General features: G+C 39.3%; 1 protein-coding gene and 2 pseudogenes across 2 annotated transcripts in view; all 3 read right to left on the bottom strand.

Annotated features, from left to right (window-relative positions):
- Positions 1–23,737, bottom strand: part of MAP7 (microtubule associated protein 7) — a 219,560-nt gene that overhangs the window by 67,325 nt on the left and 128,498 nt on the right. For both annotated transcript variants that reach the window (XM_023190972.1, XM_023190974.1), the window contains exons 2-3: positions 15,377–15,475; positions 3,896–3,973 (exon numbers count right to left, since the gene is read on the bottom strand). In XM_023190972.1, coding sequence (XP_023046740.1) covers positions 3,896–3,973; positions 15,377–15,475 — 177 coding nt within the window. The remainder of the gene's footprint in view (positions 1–3,895; positions 3,974–15,376; positions 15,476–23,737) is intronic.
- Positions 130–912, bottom strand: LOC111525537 (annotated as a pseudogene).
- Positions 11,833–12,411, bottom strand: LOC111525534 (annotated as a pseudogene).

The following is a 23,737-nucleotide window of genomic DNA, read 5'->3' on the forward strand; positions in this document are numbered from 1 at the left end:
GAAAAATTAGGGCACACTGAGATGGTTTTAAAATCTTTGTCATATGACAATCAAGCTTAAAATGTATCTTAGAGTAACAGAATTTTAGAAATAATGACCTTTAAAGGCCCCATAGTTTGGTACCACCGATTATCCAGCATGTTTATTATGAATTATTTCTCCTCCTTCAATTTCAATTTGCTCATACAGCCACTTGCGGTCACAGTGGCATTCAGCTCCATACTTGGTAGAACCACAGGCAGGACAAGCATAGAAACATCCTAAGCAATCTTCATTGAGGCAGTCACAGAGGTCCATCCCACTAAAAATCAGGAGACCTTGGCTATCATAGACCTTACTCTTTGCTGGTATCACTTGTCTGTCTGAACCAGCGGTTGCATTTTTTGTAAGCCTTCTTTTTTCTTTTTTACCAGTTTCTGGAGCAAATTCAGTTTGCCTTCCTGGATTTGTAAATTGTAGTGACCTCAAAGCTTTAGCAGTTCTTCCATCTGACTCAGGTTTCCTTTTCTGGCGGTCTTCAGTAGCAACATCCACACTTCCATTGATTATCTGTGTGCATTTTGGACAAAGCTTCCAACCAGGTACAAGCTGTCTTCCGAATTTTGCACTCAGAAAAGTGGCATCATCTAAGTCAATTACGTGCAAATTTTTTTTGGCTAATTTTTTGTGTATGTTACATGGGTCACAACATGACTTCTGTAAATCCTCAAATATGTCGATGTAAATTTTTACATGATGAAAGCAAATTGTATTGTTCCCAGAAAGTGTCATTCCAGTTCTAAGTTGAAGTAAAAGCATATCATTTGATGACAATTCTTGTAAAGTCTTAAAACCTGTGTGACGAGTATAGTAGGTTTTATGGCATTCATTTGTAGTACGAAGCTGGACTCCAACTGAACGTAGATTCATCATTCTTGATTCTAGCAAATTTTCCCTGTTTTATTTTGTCTAGAGGTCTAGGTCATGGGCGGATCACCCAAAGTCCTACAATAGACATTTAATAATCAAACAGAAGCATTCCCTGGAAAGTCAGAACTTCACGAGAACACCTTAGCTTTAGCTCTCCTCCGCCCGGCTTAGGGCAGGATCCGCATCCACACGGTACACACTCGACCGCCCGCTTCCCAGCCAGTCCCCGCGCTACCACTGGTACCGAAGATTTTTTAGAAATCACCCTCACGTACTCTAAGGCACACCTGAAATTAGATTTTTAAGTGGCTCTTTTACAAATGTATATAATATATGCACGTATATTTGCATATATGCTCATTTCTATATTTATGAGGATTGAAGGCAGCCTCTCAAGACTTAGTTCCAACTATGATGGTTTAAATGGAAAAAAACATAGGCAAAAAGGCACTGCTCTAAAATGTAAAGAAAATAAAATTAGTGCAAAGAAAAAAATTAGAATGGATATATTTTCCTTAAAATTATGACTCTGACAATTGAAAAAATAAATGAGATCGAATTTTTTAAAATTACATTTAACATGGCAGGGGTAAGAATAAAGAGAAAAATGCCAGGTGTGGTGACGTGAGTCTGTAATGCCAGCTGCTAAAGAGGCTGAGGATCATTGGAGCCGAGGCGGTCGAGGCTGTAGTGCACTGTGATCATACCTGTGAACAGCTATTGCACTCCAGCCAGGGCAACATAACAAGATCCCATTTCAAAGAGAGAGAGAGAGAAGAGAGAAACTATGTATATCACATATTGGCTCACCAAAAAAGTTAAGCTGTAATAGAATAATACAATCATCTAAATATAATATATATAACATATAACCATATAATAATCTGAAAAGTATGTTGGGTCTCTCAGCAAATGCCTTTTTCCCACCTGTTCTTGCATATTGTTCTATAATGCCTGCTTTTCTATCCCTTTGAATGGCTCCTTTCGTCCTTTAGTTGGGAACTTGGGTGGCACCTCGCAGAGCCAGGCTGGGGTAGGCACTTCTACAGGCTCTCAATGCCCCTGGCGCACACCCATTCACAGTGGATGCACTGCTCTGTGATGTTAATAGTTGCTATTTTTTCATCTGCCTTCTACTAGACTATACCTAGCTCTAGAGGGTTGGGTGTCAACCTTTATTCATCTTTTTGTCATCTTTTAAATACAATATATGGCATATACAGTGTTTGAATATATAAACTAATGAGTCATGTCCTGTGTTATCAATATGAATTGAAATATAGCATTACATCTTAAGAAAAAATCTAGTCACTCAATATACAAAGGTAGACAACTTTCAGGGAGAACTGCAAGCTCAAAGTTTTAAGTCTTACACCTCTATAGTATAAGTAAAGTCATTTTTGTTTCACCAGCAGCATATGCATGCTTTCCACAAAAAACTAATGCTTGGTTTTGTAAGATAAAGAAACCCAAATGGAAAGGTGTGAGTTAAGTATGGAAAAGCTAATTCACAATGTGATTTAAACCATAAAGGAATGATCTCCTGACCTATGGAACGCCTTCTATTCAAGCAGATATGAATCCACACTATAACTAAACAGATCTCCAAGTGTGAGACCTGATTGGATAGAGGTGGAAAAGGACACATGCATGGACTTGAAAACAGAGTGTAAATAACAGCCACCCTAAAACAGTAGTCAGTTTCTTATTTTTACTCATCTTCCAGTTTCAGCAGCTCTGCCTTCACCCTCTCTCAGTTCTGGTTTGCTTGTCAAAGCAACCTTACTAGAGAGCAATGGGCATATTCACAGGAGGAAGAGCCCTGGTGACCACAGACAGCCTGCTCCCAAGAACCTACCTGCCTGCAGGGAACCTGTCAGGCCAGGGAGGAAATTTTAGGCACAGAAAAACAGCAGAGTATGTTCACTTCCAGTAAGCCATTGAAATCTGTGCCTAAAAAACCTCAGAAGCAAAATAAATGACCTCATATGGCCATTATGGCAAGGGACAGAAACAAGTCTGAGTTGAAAGAATGTAAACAATAGCAAAAGACTTTTGAAAACCAACTTCCAGTACATTTCACAAATTTGGGCTTTGGAATAAGAATAATAAAGGGATGAGATACAGGGGCTGAGTCCCCAGTTGAAACATTAACTCTTACAAAATGCAGTACAACTTTAAGAAGTTACAGGTCATCTGCTGGGAAAAATTTGATACCCTGTCAGTCTAGTTTTAGAATACCCAGGCACTTTGTACACACACATGCTGACCAGGCATTTAATCTTTTCAAGGTAATCGTTCAGGTAATTTCAAGAGAGTAACCTGTTTTAGCAAGTTTACATAAATGGACATCAAAGTAAAGGAGGGGTTGGCACCTGCTTCCTTGCCCAGTATTCTAGAAGACAATGACTGTACAATTTCTAAGTGCTCTAGTCTCAGCTTCCTGCAAAGGTAGTCCTGTGATCCAGGTTCCAGTGATTATATGACAAATACTGCAGTTGCTAACCTTTCACAAAGTCCTTAGGTAATAAGAGAAAAATCAGACACCTCAGCACATGCTTTTCCTGGCAGCAGCCTGGCAGCACCTGTCTATAAGTTCAACGGCAGCATAATTTTAACAGAGAAGGCAGTTAAGTGCCCTGGCAGTGTATAATCTCATAACTTTTCATGTAAAAAAGAACCATATGTTTACTGTCCTTGCACTTTCTCGGTAGTAAAATGTAAGCTGTACCATCACTCTACTCATATATACTTTTCCTCCAGTGCCACATTAAACTGTGATTGCAAAAAAAAAAAAAAAAATTACCCGAATCCTCAGGCTAGCATTTATTGTTACTTAAAACTTAGCCCTATGTTTATACTGTATCATCACATCCTAAATTCTGCTTCATAATCCACCTGCAAAATTCATAAAGCTATGCAAGAGACCGTGGTATTATAGCGACATCCATTCAAATCCGGGCCATGGACACAGGGCCTGGGGTACCTAGCTGTTTCTCCCGTTCCTCACGTCTCTCCCGGGCCAGCCGCTGCCGGTCATCAACACGTAACACAGGTGGAGGGTCTGAAAACGACATTAAAAAAACATGAGATGAAGAGTGGATTAAAAAAAAAGAAAAAGAAAAAATACACATTGATAAATATCCAGTAAATTTGAAGAATAAAATATTGCTACACTTTACAACAATAAGTACATGTGACTAGAGTTACAGTGATCCACTCGGTTATTACAAGTTTTCTAAGGACTTCCAAGCATTTTTCCTCTATTTGAAAACATCATGTAAATCATGACATAACCACAGCCTTTTGGCTATTTTCATCAAACAATATAAATGATGTTTTGTGTTCCTAAGCTACCAAACTTCTATTATTTTTACGCTTTAAAAAGTCTGTTCCTTAATGACCAACAGAATCCTTAAGTGGCTTTATACTGAACAAATGTTTGCCAGTTAGAGGTGAAGTGCTCGAGTCCAACAGACATGCATTCAGTTTCTGCCCCGTCACTCGCCGGCCAAGGTACTTACCTACCTCTCTAAGTTTCAAGCTATGAGGTGTACTTAGATTTATTACCTGTAAAATGAGGATCCAATAGAGCCTATTTTGCATTATTATAATGATTGTTAGTGGAGTGTGGAGTGTGTATGTCCCAGTAAATCACTGAACATCTACTATGTGCTCCAGGCACTGCTCTGTATACTGAAAAGACAGCAGTCACCAAAAAAGACAAAAACCTGAGACTTGGTGGGATTTATATTCTACTTGGGAAAAAATCTGACAAAGAAGATAAATAAGTCCTATACATAGAATGAAAAAGGAGAAAAATACAGAGAATATTAGACTGAGATAAACGTTAAGGAGACAACAAAGAAATGAAGGGGATTATGACATGTCAGGAAAAGGATGTTTAATTTTTCAGATGGAGCCCAGGGAAGGCCTTACTGTGATAATGACGTTCTACAGAAAGTAAGTGCAAAGACCCTGAGGTTGCAAGTACCTAATGTGTTCCAGAAACAACAGGGAGATCTGAGGGACTGAAACAGAGTGAGATGAGTAAGTGACGGGGCTTATGGTTAAGGTGAGGACTTTGCATTATACTCTGAGTGAGACATGGGTGGAGAAGAGGGGTTCTGCAGCAGAGGGCTACGTTTACAGGCTCACTCTGCTGCCATATAAAAACAAAATAATAAAAATGACCATCATGATACTCATGCTTAAAATTAGGTTTCTTTTTCTCTTTACTAAGTTGACATTAGAATTGACGTTGACAGGCTGTGCGCGGTGGCTCACGCCTGTAATCCTAGCACTTTGGGAGGCCGAGTGGGTGGATTGCCTGAGCTTAGGAGTTCAAAACCAGCCTGGGCAACATGGTGAAACCCTGTCTCTACTACAAAATACAAAAAATTAACCAGGTGTGGCAGCGTGCACCTGTAGTCCCGGCCATTCAGGAGGCTGAGGCAGGAGAATGGCTTGAACTTGGGAGGCGGAAGCTACAGGGAACCAAGATCGCGCCATTGCACTCCAGCCTGAGCAACAGAGCAAGACTCCGTCTCCAAAAAGAGAAAAAAGAACTGGTGTTGACATTTTTAGAATCTCATGTTAAAAACGGGAATCTACTATAATAATACAGTAGAGACAAACTGGGTGCAGTGGCTCACACCTGTAATCCCAGCACTTTGGGAGGCCGAGGCGGGTGGATCACCTGAGGTCAGGAGTTCAAGACCAGCCTGGTCAACATGGCAAAACCCCACCTCTACTAAAAAATACAAAAATTAGGTGGGCATGGTGGCACATGACTGTAGTCCCAGTTACTCGGGAGGTTGAGGCAGGAAAATCGCTTGAACCTGGGAGGTGGATGTTGCGTTGAGTTGAAATCACATGTCACTGCACTCCAGTCTGGGCGACAGAGACACTATCTCAGAAAAAAAAAAAAAAAAAATTACAGTAGAGACAAATAGTAGTGCTTTGGCAACAAACTTAAAGGCCTGCATCCCAAATACCTTTTTTTGTTTTTTACTTTTGAGACAGAGTCTCGTGTCGTCCAGGCAGGACTGCTGTGGCACAAATCATGGCTCACTGCAGCCTTGACCTCCTGGATTCAAGTGAATCCTCCCACCTCAGTCTCCTGAGTAGCTGAGACCACAGGTGTGCACCACCACACCTGGCTAATTTTTGTATTTCTTGTAGAGACGGAGTTTTGCCATGTTGCTGAGGCTGCCAAATGTCTCTTGAACTTTACAGAATTTGTACATTTAAAGAAAATAAAGACAGTAAAGATATCCCTCAGGAGCCTGCATAAACCAGGCAGTGTGGATGATGAACAAGACTAGGGGATGGTTTTTAAAAATTGGTTAAATGGATGCCCTCAATAGCCCACTATGATATTTTTCAGATTTCCTAATCATTTATGTACTTCTACATATTTTTTATGTAGGAAAATATGGCTCCTGGCCCTGAAGGTTTAATTTGGAAACAAGAAAATGGAGGTGGACAAGGTTTAATTTGGAAACGAGAAAATGGACCCTCTCAGGCAATTTATTAAGGGCTATCCACAGGAAGTTTTTGCTGTCATTTGTTTTTCTGAAAGAAAATGGTGGCCATAGTAAAATGGTATTTTAAAGAAAGAACTTGGGATAAAAGTCAAGATGAAGTTAAAAGAAAGATCTTTAACAATTACTGATCACTTTAATACTCCTTAAATAATACGAGGTTTACTCACTCATGAAAACTTTTTTTTTTTTTTTTTAAACAGGATCTTGCTCTGTCACCCAGGCTGGAGTGCAGTGGTATGATCATGGCTCACTGCAGCCTCAATCTCCCTGGCTCAAGCCATCCTCTTACCTCAGCCTCCCAAGTAGCTGGGACTACAAGTGTGGACAACCACAATCAGCTAATTTTTTTTTTTTTTTTTTTTTGAGACGGAGTTTCCTCACTCTTCCTCCCCAGGCTGGAGTGCAATGGTGCGATCTCGGCTCACTGAAACCTCTGCCTCCTGGGTTTAAGCGATTCTCCTGCCTCCACCTCCCAAGTAGCTGAGATTATAGGCATGTGCCACTAGGCCCAGCTATTGTATTTTTAGGACAGATAGGGTTTAACCACGTTGGTCAGGCTGGTCTCAAACTCCTGACCTCTGATCATCCACCAGCCTCCCAAAGTGCTGGGATTGCAAGCGTGAGCCAGCATGCCCGACCTCGGCTAATTAATTTTTTTTTTTTTTTTTGTAGAGATGGGCTCTTACTATGTTGCTAAGCCTGGTCTTGAACTCCCGACTTCAAGCAATCCTCTCGCCTCAGCCTCCCACAGTGCTGGGATTACAGGCATAAACTGCCGCACCTAGCCTCATAAAAACTTTTATTTAATTATAAAAGTTGAAAATCAACGTTGTAAAAGTCATATGAGCACATTATGGAAAGTCTGTAAAATAGACAGTTTAATTACTTTTAAAATTCCACTGACAAATTCTGTTAGACAATATTTCAATATTAAGTACGTGACATGTCTAGCTTACTTTTAAGTACATGCCAAATTTCATACAAAATTTTGAATATAAGGCTTTAATAACATATGGGACGCATGCCACCCCCAGCAACCCACATCAACCCTGACAGCCCCAAGTCATAGTAATAACTGGTGCTCCTGCAGTAATAAGGCAACGCCCGATTACGCAACGTAATGCTTCCCCCTGCGAAGTGCCTTTTGAATGTATATTCTGAAAACAGTGCAAGAAGTGCTAGTTTTTCCCTGATTTCTATGCTATCGTTTCATATAAAAATTATATTCTTAACATGTAACAAACTGCATCCTGTTTGGTAAGATAATATGTAAAAAACCAAACTTTTATACAATTAAATGCTGTAAATAAGGCCAGTGCAGTAGTTCCTGGCTGTCCATCAACATTAGTGCTGAAATAATTACTATCTATCTGGAAATAGATTTGAGGAAGTAAAGAAATGTAACATTTCTGAAGTTCAAGATGCATAGTAGTTGTGATATACTAGATGATTTTGATTGGTTTGGAAACCTGGCATTAGAAAATACTGAATTGGAGAGTGAAAAAGTTATTCAGTGCAGGTTGTTTCCATCCTTCTGTTCCCATTAATACGAACTTGGGTGCTAGATTGTCATTAACACCTGTGGCAGGTTAAAGATGGCTGTGCATGGGGCTGGGGAGGAACAGAGACTTGTCTGTTTTCTTCCCTGCTGCATTCTCAATGCCTAGGGCTGCATGTGGCAGAAAAGGATATTCAATAAGTATTTGTTGAATGAATGAACGAACAACGAGCAACCTTAGCTAACCCTCAGAGCCTTTAAACTTCTATTAAGATGTACTGATGGGAAAAACTAAGAACAATCTTGTAGCTGATAACAGAGTAAACTATTTAAATGCTAGAAATTTAAATTTTAGTTTTAATAACTAAAAACTGATAAAAATTTATCTTTAAAGGTAGGTTTTCAAAAAAATACGATTAAATAATTCCAGTAAATAGTGAATTTCCTATAATTCATTGCCTCCCTTCTCATTTCCACCCCCACATTATTTTTCCCTGAAACAAAAGGTATAGAAAATACTTTAAAATTATGTATAGGTCAGCCAGGCATGGTGACTCACACCTGCAATCCCAGCACTTTAGGAGGCTGAGGCAGAAGAATCACTTGAGGTCAGGAGTTCAAGACCAGCCTGGGCAACATGGCGAAACCCTGTCTCTACTAAAAATACACAAATTAGCCAGGCACGGTGGTGAATGCCTGTTATCAAAGCTACTTGGGAGGCTGAGGCAGGAGAATCGCTTGAAGTCGGGAGGCGGAGGTTGCAGTGAGCCGAGATCACACCACTGCACTCCAGCCTGGGTGACAAGACGAGACTCTGTCTCAAAAAAAAAAAAAAAAAAAAAATTATATATAAGTCAGGCACAGTGGCTCACTCCTGTAATCCCAACACTTTGGGAGGCTAAGGCAGGAGGATTGCTTGAGTCCAGCAGCTTGAGACCAACCCAGGCTCATTTGAAAAAGGGAGACCTCATCTCCACCAGAAATAAAAAAAATTAGCCAGGAGTGATGGCACATGCTTGTGGTCCCGGCTACTCAGGAGGCTGAGGTGACAGGATTGCTTGAGCCTGAGAGATCCAGGTTACAGGGAGCCCTAATTACACCACTGCACTCCAGCCTGGGCGGCAGAGTAAGACCCTGTCTTGAAATAAAATAAAATAATGTATATTCTATATTGTTTCCCAATGGATCTAATATGGTTAGAATAAAATTAAGTTACCAATTCTCACAAGGAAAAAGGCTTTAAGAGGAATAGAACTTAGGCTTAAGTAAGATCGCAGTTGCACTCCACATTCAACTTCCTACCTATGATGATTCAAGTGTGGGGTGACACCTAACCTGGGGCACTGTTAAGGGTGAAAGGGAGTGCCATTAAAATTCTGTGTTTGATAATATGCATAAACCTGGATTGCTTTACACACATCTGATAGTATGGTCATGCTACTAAGGAGCTCTCAAAGTTGACAAGGCTTTTACAAGAACTCACTAGGCCTTGACTCGTACGTAACAACTACTATTTCTACAGTAAATACTTCTGTATTTCTGTTAGCAATTTGTACTTTATGAAGCACTTTCCCATATTATCACTTTATTCTTCCCAATAACACTATGAGTTAGCCAAGCATTTATTTATTCAATGAAGAGTTACTGTGCCTCTTCTTCAAATGAAAAAACTCAGAGAAATAGATATGACTAATGAAGATAGCAAGGACATGTGTCAGAGCAAGGGCATAAAACCCGAGCTCTAACTCAGTCTTGTGCCCATCCATGCACCATGGCAGCTACAGTCATTACAATTGCACGGTGTAGCATCAGAGAAGGGCTGGAAGATTCGAAGTCATGTACTCCTCTATGAGGGCAATTTACTTATAAACAATAAGACAGAATAAAGTTTCAGTGGCTCTTTTAAAGACTTCTGTTGGGGGACAGCAAAGGGATAGGAATTCAGAGGGATTTTTAATGAATTTGGGTATCTGCTTTTCTCAGGTCCACGAAAACACTCAGTTTTCTAAGGAAGTCAAACTATTAATCATTTGGAGGCAGCTGGAGTTCTGAAGAACCACCTCCCACTTCTTCAGGAATTAGTAGATGTGGACAGATCTGTAACTTTACAAACTGTCTGTTTTGGTCTGGTTTCAAGTATTCACATTTGAGAGCAATGGTCCTTCCAGGATAACGCAGAACATAGTGTGCTCATAGTTCTAAAACACCATGAGGCACTTCTGTAATGTGCTCTTTTGTTTGTTTGTTTTTTGAGACAGAGTCTCGCTCTATTGCCCAGGCTAGAATACAGTGGCGGATCTCGGCTCACTGCAACCTCTGCCTCCTGGCTTTAAGTGATTCTCCTGCCTCAGCCTCCTGAGTGGCTGGGGTTATGGGTGTGTACTACCATGCCCGGCTGATTTTTGTATTTTTATTAGAGACGGGGTTTCACCATGTTCGCCAGGCTAGTCTCAAACTCCTGGCCTCAGGTGATCTGCCTGCTTTGGCCTCCCAAATTGCTGGGATTACAGGCGTGAGCCACTGGCGCCTGGCCAGCCATAATGTGCTTTAAATATAAAAGTCACAACTTGAATGTGGAGAAATGTCTTCTAAATCATAGAGATGTTCTGGAGCCTTCTAACGAGTTTAATTAAGTATCAGACGGTAAAAGAGGAAAGGACATTTAGCCAAAACCTACTGGGTTAAAAGGGATTCTCAGAAATCATTCAGTCAGGATGCCCATACCTGGTTAGGACAATACTCAAAATATCCCGAAATACATAATGAACTTTTTTCCCCCAAGTTCCAGAAAATGAAAATCAACAAAATGCTTCAGACAGACATTCTCATGATCCATATCCCACAAAAATTAAAAGGTGTTACTCAAGGCCAGCCCTCCAACACAATACTCATATTATCCTTTGGAAAGACTCAGGAAAATAATGACATGGTGGTTTCTAAATCAAGAGCCTTTTATATAGCTTGGCTTATCTGTATATACAAGAAAACAGACACAGGGATGCTCAAAAAGACACAATCAGAAGTGAAATGTCTCCCTATTTAACTTGACTTTAGCAATATAAATCAAATGACTGTATATAAGGAGACGACCATTTAGGGTGGAAGAGGTTTTTCTGGCTTCTGATCTCTATACACTGTGTGCAATCTCTCATCACACTGGTGGTTCTGTGTTAGAATGACTTATTCATATATTGGTTTATCTATCATACTGTCAACTGGAGGGTAGAGATTATGTCTTTTAGTAATATATTCCTAGTACCTTCATGATGCTAACACTAGATGAATAAATGAGTTATCAGGATACAAAAGTATAAACTGCAAGTAAAAAAAAAAAAAAAAGGTAGAAATTAGAAGCAGTGGTGGATGGGGAGAACCAGAGAAATATAGCACCAACAATTAAGCTATGTTAAATTTTCATTGTATAACAAATGTGATTTTCTTTTATTTTTTTAAAACATATTTATTCATCTTTTTAATCCTCGTGGCTCAGCACAGGGCCTGACGCACAGTAGGCACTCAACAAATATTTGACTTCCAAAGCATGACCATTCATGCATCCATAATTCTCTTTTTATAGTATAAAGAAGGCTGATATTCAGGCCCCAATGTGTATCTAAAGTAATATCTATTTCCCAATGAGCTCTTCTATTTAAAGGTGAGAAACAGTTCTAGTGTTCAATTTCAAAATCAAGATGACATTCAGGTGAGTGTATCACGTGTCACTAAAAGACAAATATCAAAGCATATTTGCCTGTGCACCACTGCCTTTTCCCTTTCCTTCATTTTCTCTGTCCATATGAAAGCAAAGGTTTTATTATAGTTTTCACCAATTGTAAGAGCCCTGGACAATTTTTGATAATGTAAGGGCTTTTTACTTCAGTTTTTGTCACATATTAAAGCTGTGTGTCAAGACTGAAGATTATCTACTATCTTCTCTTCTATCTCTATGTATTTTTCTATTTCTTCCTCTGATAGCTATAACTTGGTTTCTGAGTGTCTGGTTACAATAAACCACAAAGGACTGCCATGACTCAAGGATATTAGCCACCACCACTTGATGCTGATAAACTTCCAAAGCCTTCTGAGCTTGATTAATTACAATAGAGGGGTCAGTCTCCAACTTAAAGGAAATTATAAATGCTTTGTGAGCATAATCTTCAATCAAAGGGGAAAGTATTTTTGGCATCATCTTCACTGTTCTCTGCAGTGGGCCCCCAGATGACTGGATCTTGTGTTCAGGCATTTCAGAGACAGGAACATAGAAATCTGACACGACCACACCAGGTAAAACATCGCAGAAGGGCCGGCCACACTTCCAGTGGGACCTTGGTGCCACCTGACGTGACCAACACCACCCGCTGGCCCTGTGCGCCCAGCCCAGTCACGAAGCAGGCCATAACCTCAGCGCAGCACCGAAGGCCAGGGAAACTCAGCTATGAGGTTCGTTTCCACCATCGGCCCAACAAATGTGCTTTTCATGCTAAAGAACTTCGACCTCCATAGAGACACACTTGAATATGAAAATAACGGTCCACTAGAATATGCTACATGGGGACAGGGTTCATGTTGTTTGCTCATGCAGTACATCTCTCATGCTTCTTTGGCATAGAAGAACTCAGTAAACATTAGATGGTAGCTGGAAGGTGGGTGGTTAGATGGATGGATAAATGACTCAATGAAAAGGCAGGCTGACTAAGGAAATCTCCGCTTGGTAATTAAAACTCCTCTGAGGCTGCACATCATTTTCCACTAAAGGCAGCTTAAGCAATGTTTTCAACAATACTTGTTATTGTCTTTCCTCTAAATGACAAAGCAGATTTATCTGTTGTGTTCAAGACCTTTTCTACATGAAAAAACAATTCACAAAACTAAACACAGTAGAATATTCTCTATAAGGTTAGACTCAGTTATTTCTACCTTTATTCTCACTGATTCACTGTGCTTGAGTGACTTCAGTACTGGATACAGCATGAAATAGGTTTCCAAGAACCTCCTGGGGTATTTGGCTTGCCTTCCTTTCCTTTGATTGTCTCTTATTATCATACCATACATTCATTCCTTCCACAGGTCACACAATGGTTACTGGATATCTGGAAGCAACCGTACTGTCGGTTCAGTTGTTTGTATTATATTTATAGACTGTTAGATTATTGGTATCACTGAATGAAAAAGACTATGAATCAGAGGCTATTACATGAAATTACTGTATAGGCATACAATCATTGCAAGGAATAGCAAACAAAACTATAATTCTATACAAGCTTTGCTATGTGTAAAGCTTCCTTGAAATAGTTTTTGAAAAAGTCACAAAAGAGATATGCGATAATGCTTGTTGGACACACAGGTATAAAAAATTGTGTCCTCAAACAAATGGAAGAACATACCATGCCCGTGGATAGGAAGAATCAATATCGTGAAAATGGCCATACTGCCCAAGGTTATTTATAGATTCAATGCCATCCCCATCAAGCTACCAATGAGTTTCTTCACAGAATTGGAAAAAACTGCTTTAAAGTTCATATGGAACCAAAAAAGAGCCCGCATTGCCAAGACAATTCTAAGTCAAAAGAACAAAGCTGGAGGCATCACGCTACCTGACTTCAAACTATACTACAAGGCTACAGTAACCAAAACAGCATGGTACTGGTACCAAAACAGAGATATAGACCAATGGAACAGAACAGAGTCCTCAGAAATAATACCACACAACTCCAGCCATCTGATCTTTGACAAACCTGAGAGAAACAAGAAATGGGGAAAGGATTCCCTATTTAATAAATGCTGCTGGGAAAATTGGCTAGCCATAAGTAGAAAGCTGAAACTGGATCCTTTCCTTACTCCTTATACGAAAATTAATTCAAGATGGATTAAAGACTTAAATCTTAGACCTAATACCATAAAAACCCTAGAAGAAAACCTAGGTAGTACCATTCAGGACATAGGCATTGGCAAGGACTTCATGTCTAAAACACCAAAAGCAACGGCAACAAAAGCCAAAATTGACAAATGGGATCTAATTAAACTAAAGAGCTTCTGCACAGCAAAAGAAACTACCATCAGAGTGAACAGGCAACCTACAGAATGGGAGAAAATTTTTGCTATCTACTCATCTGACAAAGGGCTGATATCCAGAACCTACAAAGAACTCAAACAAATTTACAAGAAAAAAACAAACAACCCCATCAAAAAGTGGGGAAAGGATATGAACAGACATTTCTCAAAAGAAGACATTCATATAGCCAACAGACACATAAAAAAATGCTCATCATCACTGGCCATCAGAGAAATGCAAATCAAAACCACAATGAGATACCATCTCACACCAGTTAGAATGGCAATCATTAAAAAGTCAGGAAACAACAGGTGCTGGAGAGGATGTGGAGAAATAGGAACACTTTTACACTGTTGGTGGGATTGTAAACTAGTTCAACCATTATGGAAAACAGTATGGCAATTCCTCAAGGATCTAGAACTAGATGTACCATATGACCCAGCCATCCCACTACTGGGTATATACCCAAAGGATTATAAATCATGCTCCTATAAAGACACATGCACATGTATGTTTATTGCAGCACTATTCACAATAGCAAAGACTTGGAATCAACCCAAATGTCCATCGGTGACAGACTGGATTAAGAAAATGTGGCACATATACACCATGGAATACTATGCAGCCATAAAAAAGGATGAGTTTGCATCCTTTGTAGGGACATGGATGCAGCTGGAAACCATCATTCTTAGCAAACTATCACAAGAACAGAAAACCAAACACCGCATGTTCTCACCCATAGGTGGGAACTGAACAATGAGATCACTTGGACTCGGGAAGGGGAACATCACACACCGGGGCCTATCATGGGGAGGGGGGAGGGGGGAGGGATTGCATTGGGAGTTATACCTGATATAAATGATGAATTGATGGGTGCTGACGAGTTGATGGGTGCAGCACACCAACATGGCACAAGTATACATATGTAACAAACCTCCACGTTATGCATATGTACCCTAGAACTTCAAAAAACCAAATAAAACTCCAAAAAAAAAAAAATTGTATCCTATCATTTGAAACAGAATAGTACAATTATTACCCCTTTAAACTGCCTGACATTAAATGAGTGCATCCACATACATCATCTCATTGATTGTCAAAATGACTCTGAGAAGTAAGCAAGACGTGTGTTTGAATCTACATTTTAAAGAGAGAAAACCAAGGCTTGGCTTTGAGAGGTTCTCTGACTTAGTATCATACAAGCCAGTAGGAGTGTGTGTTTGGTGGCAGGCCTGAAACCAAGCTCTCCTAAATTCTAGTTTTCTGAAAACTAGAATTTAAACAAATTAAACCTTTATAATCGTCAGCATGCCTTTAGGGCATAAAAGATAATCTTTATTTTCCCACAATTAATGCAATGCATCATACCTGGTTTATTTCCTGAGTGGTGGTTATTTTGTCCTGAAATTGCAGAGGCAGGGCGGTTGGAGGCATTTTTCTTATCTTGCACTTTATAGCTGTCGGGTGCTACAGAAATGAGACAAAAGAGAAAAGATACATTTAGTTTCTTAAAATTTCTTCAGAAACATTTACGTATTCGACATTTACTGTTAACCTATGTACCAGGTTCTTAGGCTAGATTAAGGAAATGAAAAGATGAAGTAGTTACAACCTGTGCCCTCAAGGAGTAGGAAGGACACGTAAAAAATCAACAACCTCGGTTTGAGTGACCAATCTTATAGAAGTGGCATGTTCAAGGGGCCATGAAGGGCCTTTCCCACAGCTGTACCAGTTTACGCATAAAGCAACCACGTGGAAGGACGACTGCAGTCTAAAGTCTTGGATCTGAGTTCTTACAAAGCACCATTGGCTTAGAATATATTTCAAATATATTAATTTCTTTCTGCTTTGGTATATTCAACATCATTTAATCTTTCTTTGGGGTTACTGAGTCTCTGCAGTAGCCCCAGGTCCTGACAACAAACATCAACCCTAACTGAATATTATGTAACAGCAGACCATGGAGATCGAAAAGGCTTCAACATATGTTCAATGCAAGTCACTTTTCTGAATAAGCCCGATAAACGCTTTTGGGGGTCGGGTGCTAGAGGGAGGCTGTAGTTTGCTTTATTATGCTGAAATTCAAATTAAAAAAAAATTCAGTTGACCAGGAGTTCTGGTTACTTGAACTCTAATTTATCTATATCTAACTTTTATTGGATCCACTCTAGGTGAACATCAGAGGTCTATCTGCCCACTTCATTATCGCCTGGATGTCAGGAATTCATTTCCATCTCAGAAGACCTTCTGAGTCATACTGACCACGAGACAAATGTAAAATCCATCTTAAAATTTTTCTATGCTCATATGAAATTGAGAGGTTAATTTTATTTTATGTTATTTTATTTTCCAGTAAGCCTTTTGGATTAGTAACAATAGGTTAAATTTTGAAAACTAAAAATAATTTCTGAAAATTGTCAGGCTGTTTGGTCTAAGATTATATATTGCTAATTCCTAACTGTTAGGTTGGATGTATTTCTAAAGTTTTCAGGCCATCTCTCTGCTTTCATATCAGTCTTTTTCTTCTGCTATGGTTTAAGAGTCTGTATTTCTTCAAAAACTTCTTTGGTGAACACTGTAACAGCAAAAGACACAGACAGACCTGGGTTCAAATATGAGACTTGGTACGTAACCAGTTGAGTGGCCAGGAAGTTATTTGGCCTCTCCAAGTAGGTCACATGGGGTAATAATACTGCCTAACTCACAGAACTGTTGAAAGGATTAACTGAGAAGATATGTGTTAAAAATCTACCAAAAGCCTTGGCACATAGGAGGTGTTTAACAAGTATTCAAGGCCCTTTCTCCCAGCTTCTATGCTTTTCTGTGGAGTCCTGGGCATCCCATTCTCATAGCACCCATGCAGGTTTGAGTGTGTTTTGGAGTCAGCAAACCTGGTTCTGCCATTTACCAGATGAATCCTCAGCATGTTGCTTAACATCTCTAAGTCTTAATTTCCCCATCTGTAAAGGGGAAAAACATCTACTTTCAGAGCTGTAAAAATTAAATGAGATAATGTACAGAAAGGTAGATCATTGCCTGGCCCACAGCAAGGCATGACAAATGGTAGAAAGTATTTTTAGCTCTCTTCAGGAAACTGGGCTTCTAGTTCCTCAGGGATTTGAGAGAAAGCAAACCTATGTTAACTTGGTGACGGGGTCCTGGGGGCAAGTGACTAATGTGGCAGAAAAGTCTGGGTCAGCAGCTGGTTCCAGAAGTTTTCAGCTCAGCCACAGTCATACCTCCTGGGGCTGTTAGGTAGGGTAAACTTATTGATATAATTTTTAGAGTATGGCCTGGTTTGGGAAGAGGTAATTAGTCTTTCTGATTCAGGGTTTGGGGGAGATGACAGTTTTCTAAGATTTGATGCCTTTCATTATATTAAGTAAATCTGAGCCTTTAAAAAAAAAACCCTCAATAACATTGGGAAAATAAAACAGGGAGTTTTTTGTTTTTTAAACAAAGTGTAGGGGATTTCACTACTTAAGAACACAATGACAAGAGGAATTTATTCATTTTCTGATTTCCAAAATTTAAAAACCTGAAAATCTCCATTAACTAGAAGATAGGATTGTATATACCCTTATAAAAGTTCTCATGAAAAAAAATTAAAATGACTCAGGTGACTTTCCAGTATTATTTATTTGAATCTCTCTTCTTTCATTTAAAAAAAAAAAAAAGAAAATTAAGCCATATACTATGATGCTCAGTAAGTCTTTGCTAGCCTTATGTAATCTTTATTGATCATCCTGCTGGCTTGAAAGCTGTATTCCATTAGTGTCACATGTGAGTGTTGAGGTAAAGACAAGAGGAAAGATACAGACAAGCACCCTGGTGGTCTGGGACTCTCTTTCTGACATACTCCGAAACAAAATATAGAGGCATCAGACATTTGGAGCCTTCATCTGGTGAAAATTCTGTAGCTCCAGTAAGTGCTGCAATGTGTCCTGTGCAATCCACATTCTCTACCACTCACTGATTCCTTCCAACATCTTCCCACAAAGGCCTTGGTGTTCTCACGGCTTTGTTTCTACTTCTGGCCGTGTGGTCCAATACAGTCTTCTCTCAACTGCTGAAAATAACTGGTCCAACAAATGACCTGTCAATTTAGTCAAAACACTTGCTCTGAGACACTTCTGACTATAACCTTTGCACCATCCTGTTTAAATCTCACTGAATAAAATGGGGACTTGACATCCACAAGGATAATGTATTTCAGTCACTCTTTTTAATAAAATCTGCAATGTGGGCTGTGATACAGCAAAAGCTTAAACTCAGTTTCCAGCCCTGTATAGTCCCTTATCCATGGGGGACTACTAGGTTCCCCAGACCCCCCGTGGATGCCTGAATTTGTGGGTAGTACTGAACCCTATATACGCTATGTTTTTTGGATCTACAGAGACAGCTCCTATGTGATTGACAGGTGGGCAGCGACTACAGTGTGGATCCACTGGACAAAGGAATGATTCACATCTCAGGCTGGACAGAGCGGGAGGGCATGAGATTTCATCACACTACTCAGAAGAGCATAAAATTTATGAATTGTTTATTTCTGAAATTTTCCATTTAATATTTTTGGACTACAACGTAACTGAAACCTCAAAAAGCGAAATCATGGATAAGGAGGAACTACTGCATACATGCTTTTCTGCTACAGTCTTCAATTAGACTTTGTGGGCATACAGCCCCTCTGCAGACATCCACTTGTGAGGACACAGCTTTGGGGGAGTGACCCAGAACACAGAACTAGAGGTTGAACCACATGAAATAGCCTTTTATGTAGTAAAAAAAATGGTTAAAATTTAACAACTTTTTATGTTTCAATCTAATAGTTTAAATAAATCTGTATAGAAAAGAGTTACCATATCAGGCCTGAGATCGCTGTTATTATTTTGTATATATTTATATATATTTATACTTTAAATTTATTTATTCAAATATACCTTCCAGGAGTATTGTAACACTTGAATCATAGGTATGAAGTGCTTTATCCAATGTGATTTATAAAATTTGCATTAGAACAAGAAGGAAATAAAGCAACAGTATCACTCCTAATGACTTTCTTGATTATTCCATGGAATAGAGAATTTCTCCTCAGTTTAAAATCCTCATAATTATAAGTGAAGTTAGGTAGCAGTGGTCAAAGCTCAAGGGAGTTAGCATCAGGCAAACCTGGATTTCATTTCCAGGTTTGTTTGTAGCACTCTAATCATAGGTATGAAGTGTTTTATTCAATGTGATTTATAAAATTTGCATTAGAACAAGAAGGAAATAAAGCAACAGCATCACTCCTAATGACTTTCCGGATTATTCCACATAATAGAGAATTACTCCTTAGGTTAAATTCCTCACAATTACAAGTGAAGTTGGGTAGCAATGATCAAAGCTCATGGGAGTTAGCATCAGACAAACCCGGATTTCATTTCCCACACTACCTCAGTTTTCTTCCTACTTGTATTTATTCAAACAGTACACTACTCTATGGGACACCTTGAGCTCGATGCTGGAAGAAATATTATTAGGTGTGTAATTATCTCCTTCTACCACTTCTTTTTCCTTTTCTTGTCCTATGTTTCTAGGTTACACTGTCTTCTGGAACTTCCAATTCCTCCAACACTATCCCCTTTCTTCAAAAATCATCTCCCATTATGTCCTGAAATACTATCTGTACATTAGTCGCTGTCGAGTATGCATTTATAAATATGTGCTCTCAATAAAGTTCCCGTCTTCAACATCTGGGGAATATCTGCTCATGTGTTTCTGCTATCACTTGAACGTCCTCACAAAAAAGCCAATCCTCTAATGTCAGTCTCTTTGTCACTATCAACAGAACCACCAGGCTCAGAAATGTTAAGTAATTCTAATTAATTAAGTAATTTTTTCAACATTTAAAAATACCCCCATGGACCAGACACTGTGCTACACAGTGAGAATACGAAGGTCATATGACATAGCATCTGCTTTCAAGATGCTTACCATCCTTTGGAGGAGAGACAGTGGGCACATACATGAAATTGCAACAACGGACTGATTCAATTTCCTAAAAAATCCATAAACCCGCAGAGGTTTAATAACCAAACAAATGATACAGTGTTACAAGAATTCGGAGTAGGAGAAGGAGCCACAAGGGACAGTAGTCCCTGGGCAAAGAGCTTGCAGACCAGAAAGCATCCAGATAAGTGAAGAGTAATGTGAAGAAATTCCCTTACTAGGGTGGAGCATGAGCAAAACTACCAAGGCAAAGGGACAGGAGAGAGAATCGGTACTGTCTAGTCAGAACAGCAGGTTTAGGAAGGGAGGCAGTTGAAGATATGACAAGAGAAACAGGCTAAGGTCAATGTCTCTTTGAATTCTGAGAGTGTGGACTTTTTCGTGAAGGCAATGGAAAGTCACTAAAGTATATATCACATGGAACTTCCAGCTGTGAACTACTTTAGCTTCAATGGATTCTGTGTAAATGAACAGTGAAGTCTAACAAGTCTGCTGGAAATGAATTTAAAAAGGATCTCATCTTAAAGAAAACAGTAAAAGGAAATCAGACTAAAAACAGACATCCTAAGAACTCTGCCTTCTATATAGTTTAGTAACTAGTCAGGTTCTTCCACTTACCCATATCACGTACCAAGAGATAACTATTTGACCGTTACATGGTAAAAAGTGACATGAATGAATACAGTGAAACTTAGGGCTGTCCCTGAAGAAACAAGAAGTAGGGGAAGAGTAGAGTCAGTGTGGTCACCCTAGAAGAAGCCAAGGACAGCTCATGTAGCACCATATAGGGACCCTCCACCAGAAATGGAACTCCAGCCACAAACTCCTGGGAGGATGAGTGGCCAGCAGGCCAGATAAGGAAATGGGTCTGTTGGGAAATAGGTGGGGCATATTTTTGAAGGTCATTTTGCAGGGAGGTGAAGAAGATACAATATGGGAAATTGACTGGTGTTATTATCTTTTGTAGACCATCACTTAATGGGGAAGCAGCTGCTTCATGGGGCATGCCTACAGGTATTGTGTCATGGCAATTTAAGTAACTGTAAATGTCAAAAATAGTGCAGAGTCTCATTTGCTCTTCTACACACACCAGAATAAACCCATTTCATGGCATGGTGCAACATCTAGCCACATTTAATCTGACTGACATTGTGAAACAGAAATAACAACAATGAACCATTTATTCACTCTATTGCTCAATTCTTGTTGCCAAAACATATGCAACTAAATAGGACCATCTGATAATGATACATATTTGAGTTATACACAGCACTCTCCCTATTCTGCTGACAGAAACAATTCAATTAAGATCTTTTTCTTGCATTTCACATATCTATACAGAACACATAGTTAAGATTTGGTGGCTATGGTAGACTTCATTAGAGCATGGTAAGAGTGCGGAGGTTTTACAATTTGGAGTAGCTCATTCAGCAATGACAGTGACTGAAAGTCACTTTCTGATTTCTCCATCTCTTCATAAGGGAAAAAACCTTAAGATGTATGACCATGATAGAAAATGATATTAAACCAAAAGGAAATACATTTGTTCAATAAAGAGAGTACAAACCCAACAAAAGACACTGACTTTATAAATACATTCTAACAGGGTGTATAGTTATATGACACATGGGGACAGAATCTACCACAGGTATCTCTCATTTCTGTAACTGACACTAAGACATGAAGAATGGAACAGAGACATGTAGATCTTTGTTAATAATTTATATTGAAGCACTTCCAAAGAGAAGTTGAGGCAGTTGGATTGAACTGTCAAGGTCTATACATGAGATGATAAAAAATACTGACATAGGCTGGGCGTGGTGGCTCACACTTATAATCCCAGCACTTTGGGAGGCTGAGGTGGGCAGATCACCTGACGTCAGGAGTTCGAGACCAGCCTGGCCAATATGGTGAAACCTCGTCTCTACTAAATACACAACAATTAGCCAGACATGGTGGTGCATGCCTGTAATTAATCCCAGCTACTAGGGAGGCTGAGGCAGGAGAATCGCTTGAACCTGGGAAGTGGAGACTGCAGTGATCTGAGATTGCACTACTGCACTATACCCTGGGTGACAGAGCGAGACTCCGTCTCAAAAAATAAAAAAATAAAAATAAACAAATAGAGACGCAATCAACTTTCTCTGAAATAAAAAAACCTAACATGTGATAGGGAAGACATTAATATCATATATAAAACAGCAAATGAAAATTCTATCAAAATAGGTTACCAAAATATTCCTAAGGGATAGGACTGGGCCATTTTCCTCCAAGGAGCTGATGTCTAGTCATAGTCATCATATTCTGAGCTTCAACAAACAGTCTCCAAATAAACGGAACATCGGCATTCAGTCGTTGATATCTGGCCAGGTACAGGTCTATGGTAATTTTCCACTTGACCAGAACAACCTGAGGTCAGGGGCCATGCCCTTCAGCCTTACAATCTCCAGAATAACATGAGATATATTTTCTCTTCTGATGTGAAGTAGATATGACCTTGATCTGACAACTCTTTTTGTCACCCTTTCTCTACAATCTTAGCAGTCATCAAAAAATAAGAAAATGTATTCTTCTTCTTTTTACTAATCATCTTATCATTAATACTTTTTAATATTTTTCTTTCTGGACTTTTGCCACAGTGTTCCAGAAGGCACACATCCATTCCTCTCTTGCATCCTTCATCAAGCATTTGTTCAGTGTCACATATGTGCTGGGCAGTGTGCTAAACATTTCACATCAGAAGAGAAAAAAATCTCATGTTATTCTAGGATGACTTCAACATTATATTAGGCAAGACTCAAAATCAAATGGATGTTTTGACCCCGCTTCATAGAAAGGAGTGACCAGTCTCACCTACAGTGAGAATCTCAGGAATTAGAGTGACACTCTACAAACACAACAGAATATAGGTCGAGCATCACTAATCCAAAAACCTGGAATCTGAAACCCTTCCATTTCCAAACATTTCAGATAAGGGACACTCAACCTGTTACTGTTTATACCGCATGAAGGAAAGAAAGCATGTGAACATTACAGCCTCTACTGATAACATCAGACAAGCATCTCAACTTTGGTAAATTTGTAAACTCCAACCCCTTCCCAAAGCAATTAATAAATGTATTTTGATAATCTGTTTCTTATGTAGCCAAAGAATTATTCACCCTAGCTAAACACGAGGAAAAGGATATTTCAGAAAAGCACATGTTCCATATATCTTGTGGGAACTGGGGGGAATCACCCACTAAGCTCTTTCATTTACCACTAAAAGCAGCTCCTCAATGCACATCACAAATGCTTTCTGAAACATTGTGCTGACAGGAATAAACATTACACACTTTAAATTCAACCAAAAAGGCTTTTATCTAAAAAATAAGTAAATAAATAAAACAAAAACCTTCCTTCAGCCAGATGGCAACACTAAAAATAGAATAGAAAATGATGTATTTTCCCCTTGCATTAATATAAATCAGATTAAAAGGCAAGTCTTTTCATCTCCGCTGGTGACTTACCACCAGTCACAATGCTAGCTACTCTACAAGCATTATCCCCGCCCCACAACATGAATAATGTTTATGACTAAGTAAAGCACAGGGCAAAGTACACAAAAGGAGGGCAAAGTCTAACCATATTAAAGTTTTCCGGTCACATGGAGAAATAGCAAATCAGAGATTGTAGCTACCCATCTATATTTTAACAGCTGGAAATGGAGTTTATCAAATTAGACCCAATTCAATTAAAATC

Source organism: Piliocolobus tephrosceles, chromosome 5 (assembly GCF_002776525.5).
Source record: "Piliocolobus tephrosceles isolate RC106 chromosome 5, ASM277652v3, whole genome shotgun sequence".
In the NCBI taxonomy this organism is placed as follows: domain Eukaryota; kingdom Metazoa; phylum Chordata; class Mammalia; order Primates; family Cercopithecidae; genus Piliocolobus; species Piliocolobus tephrosceles.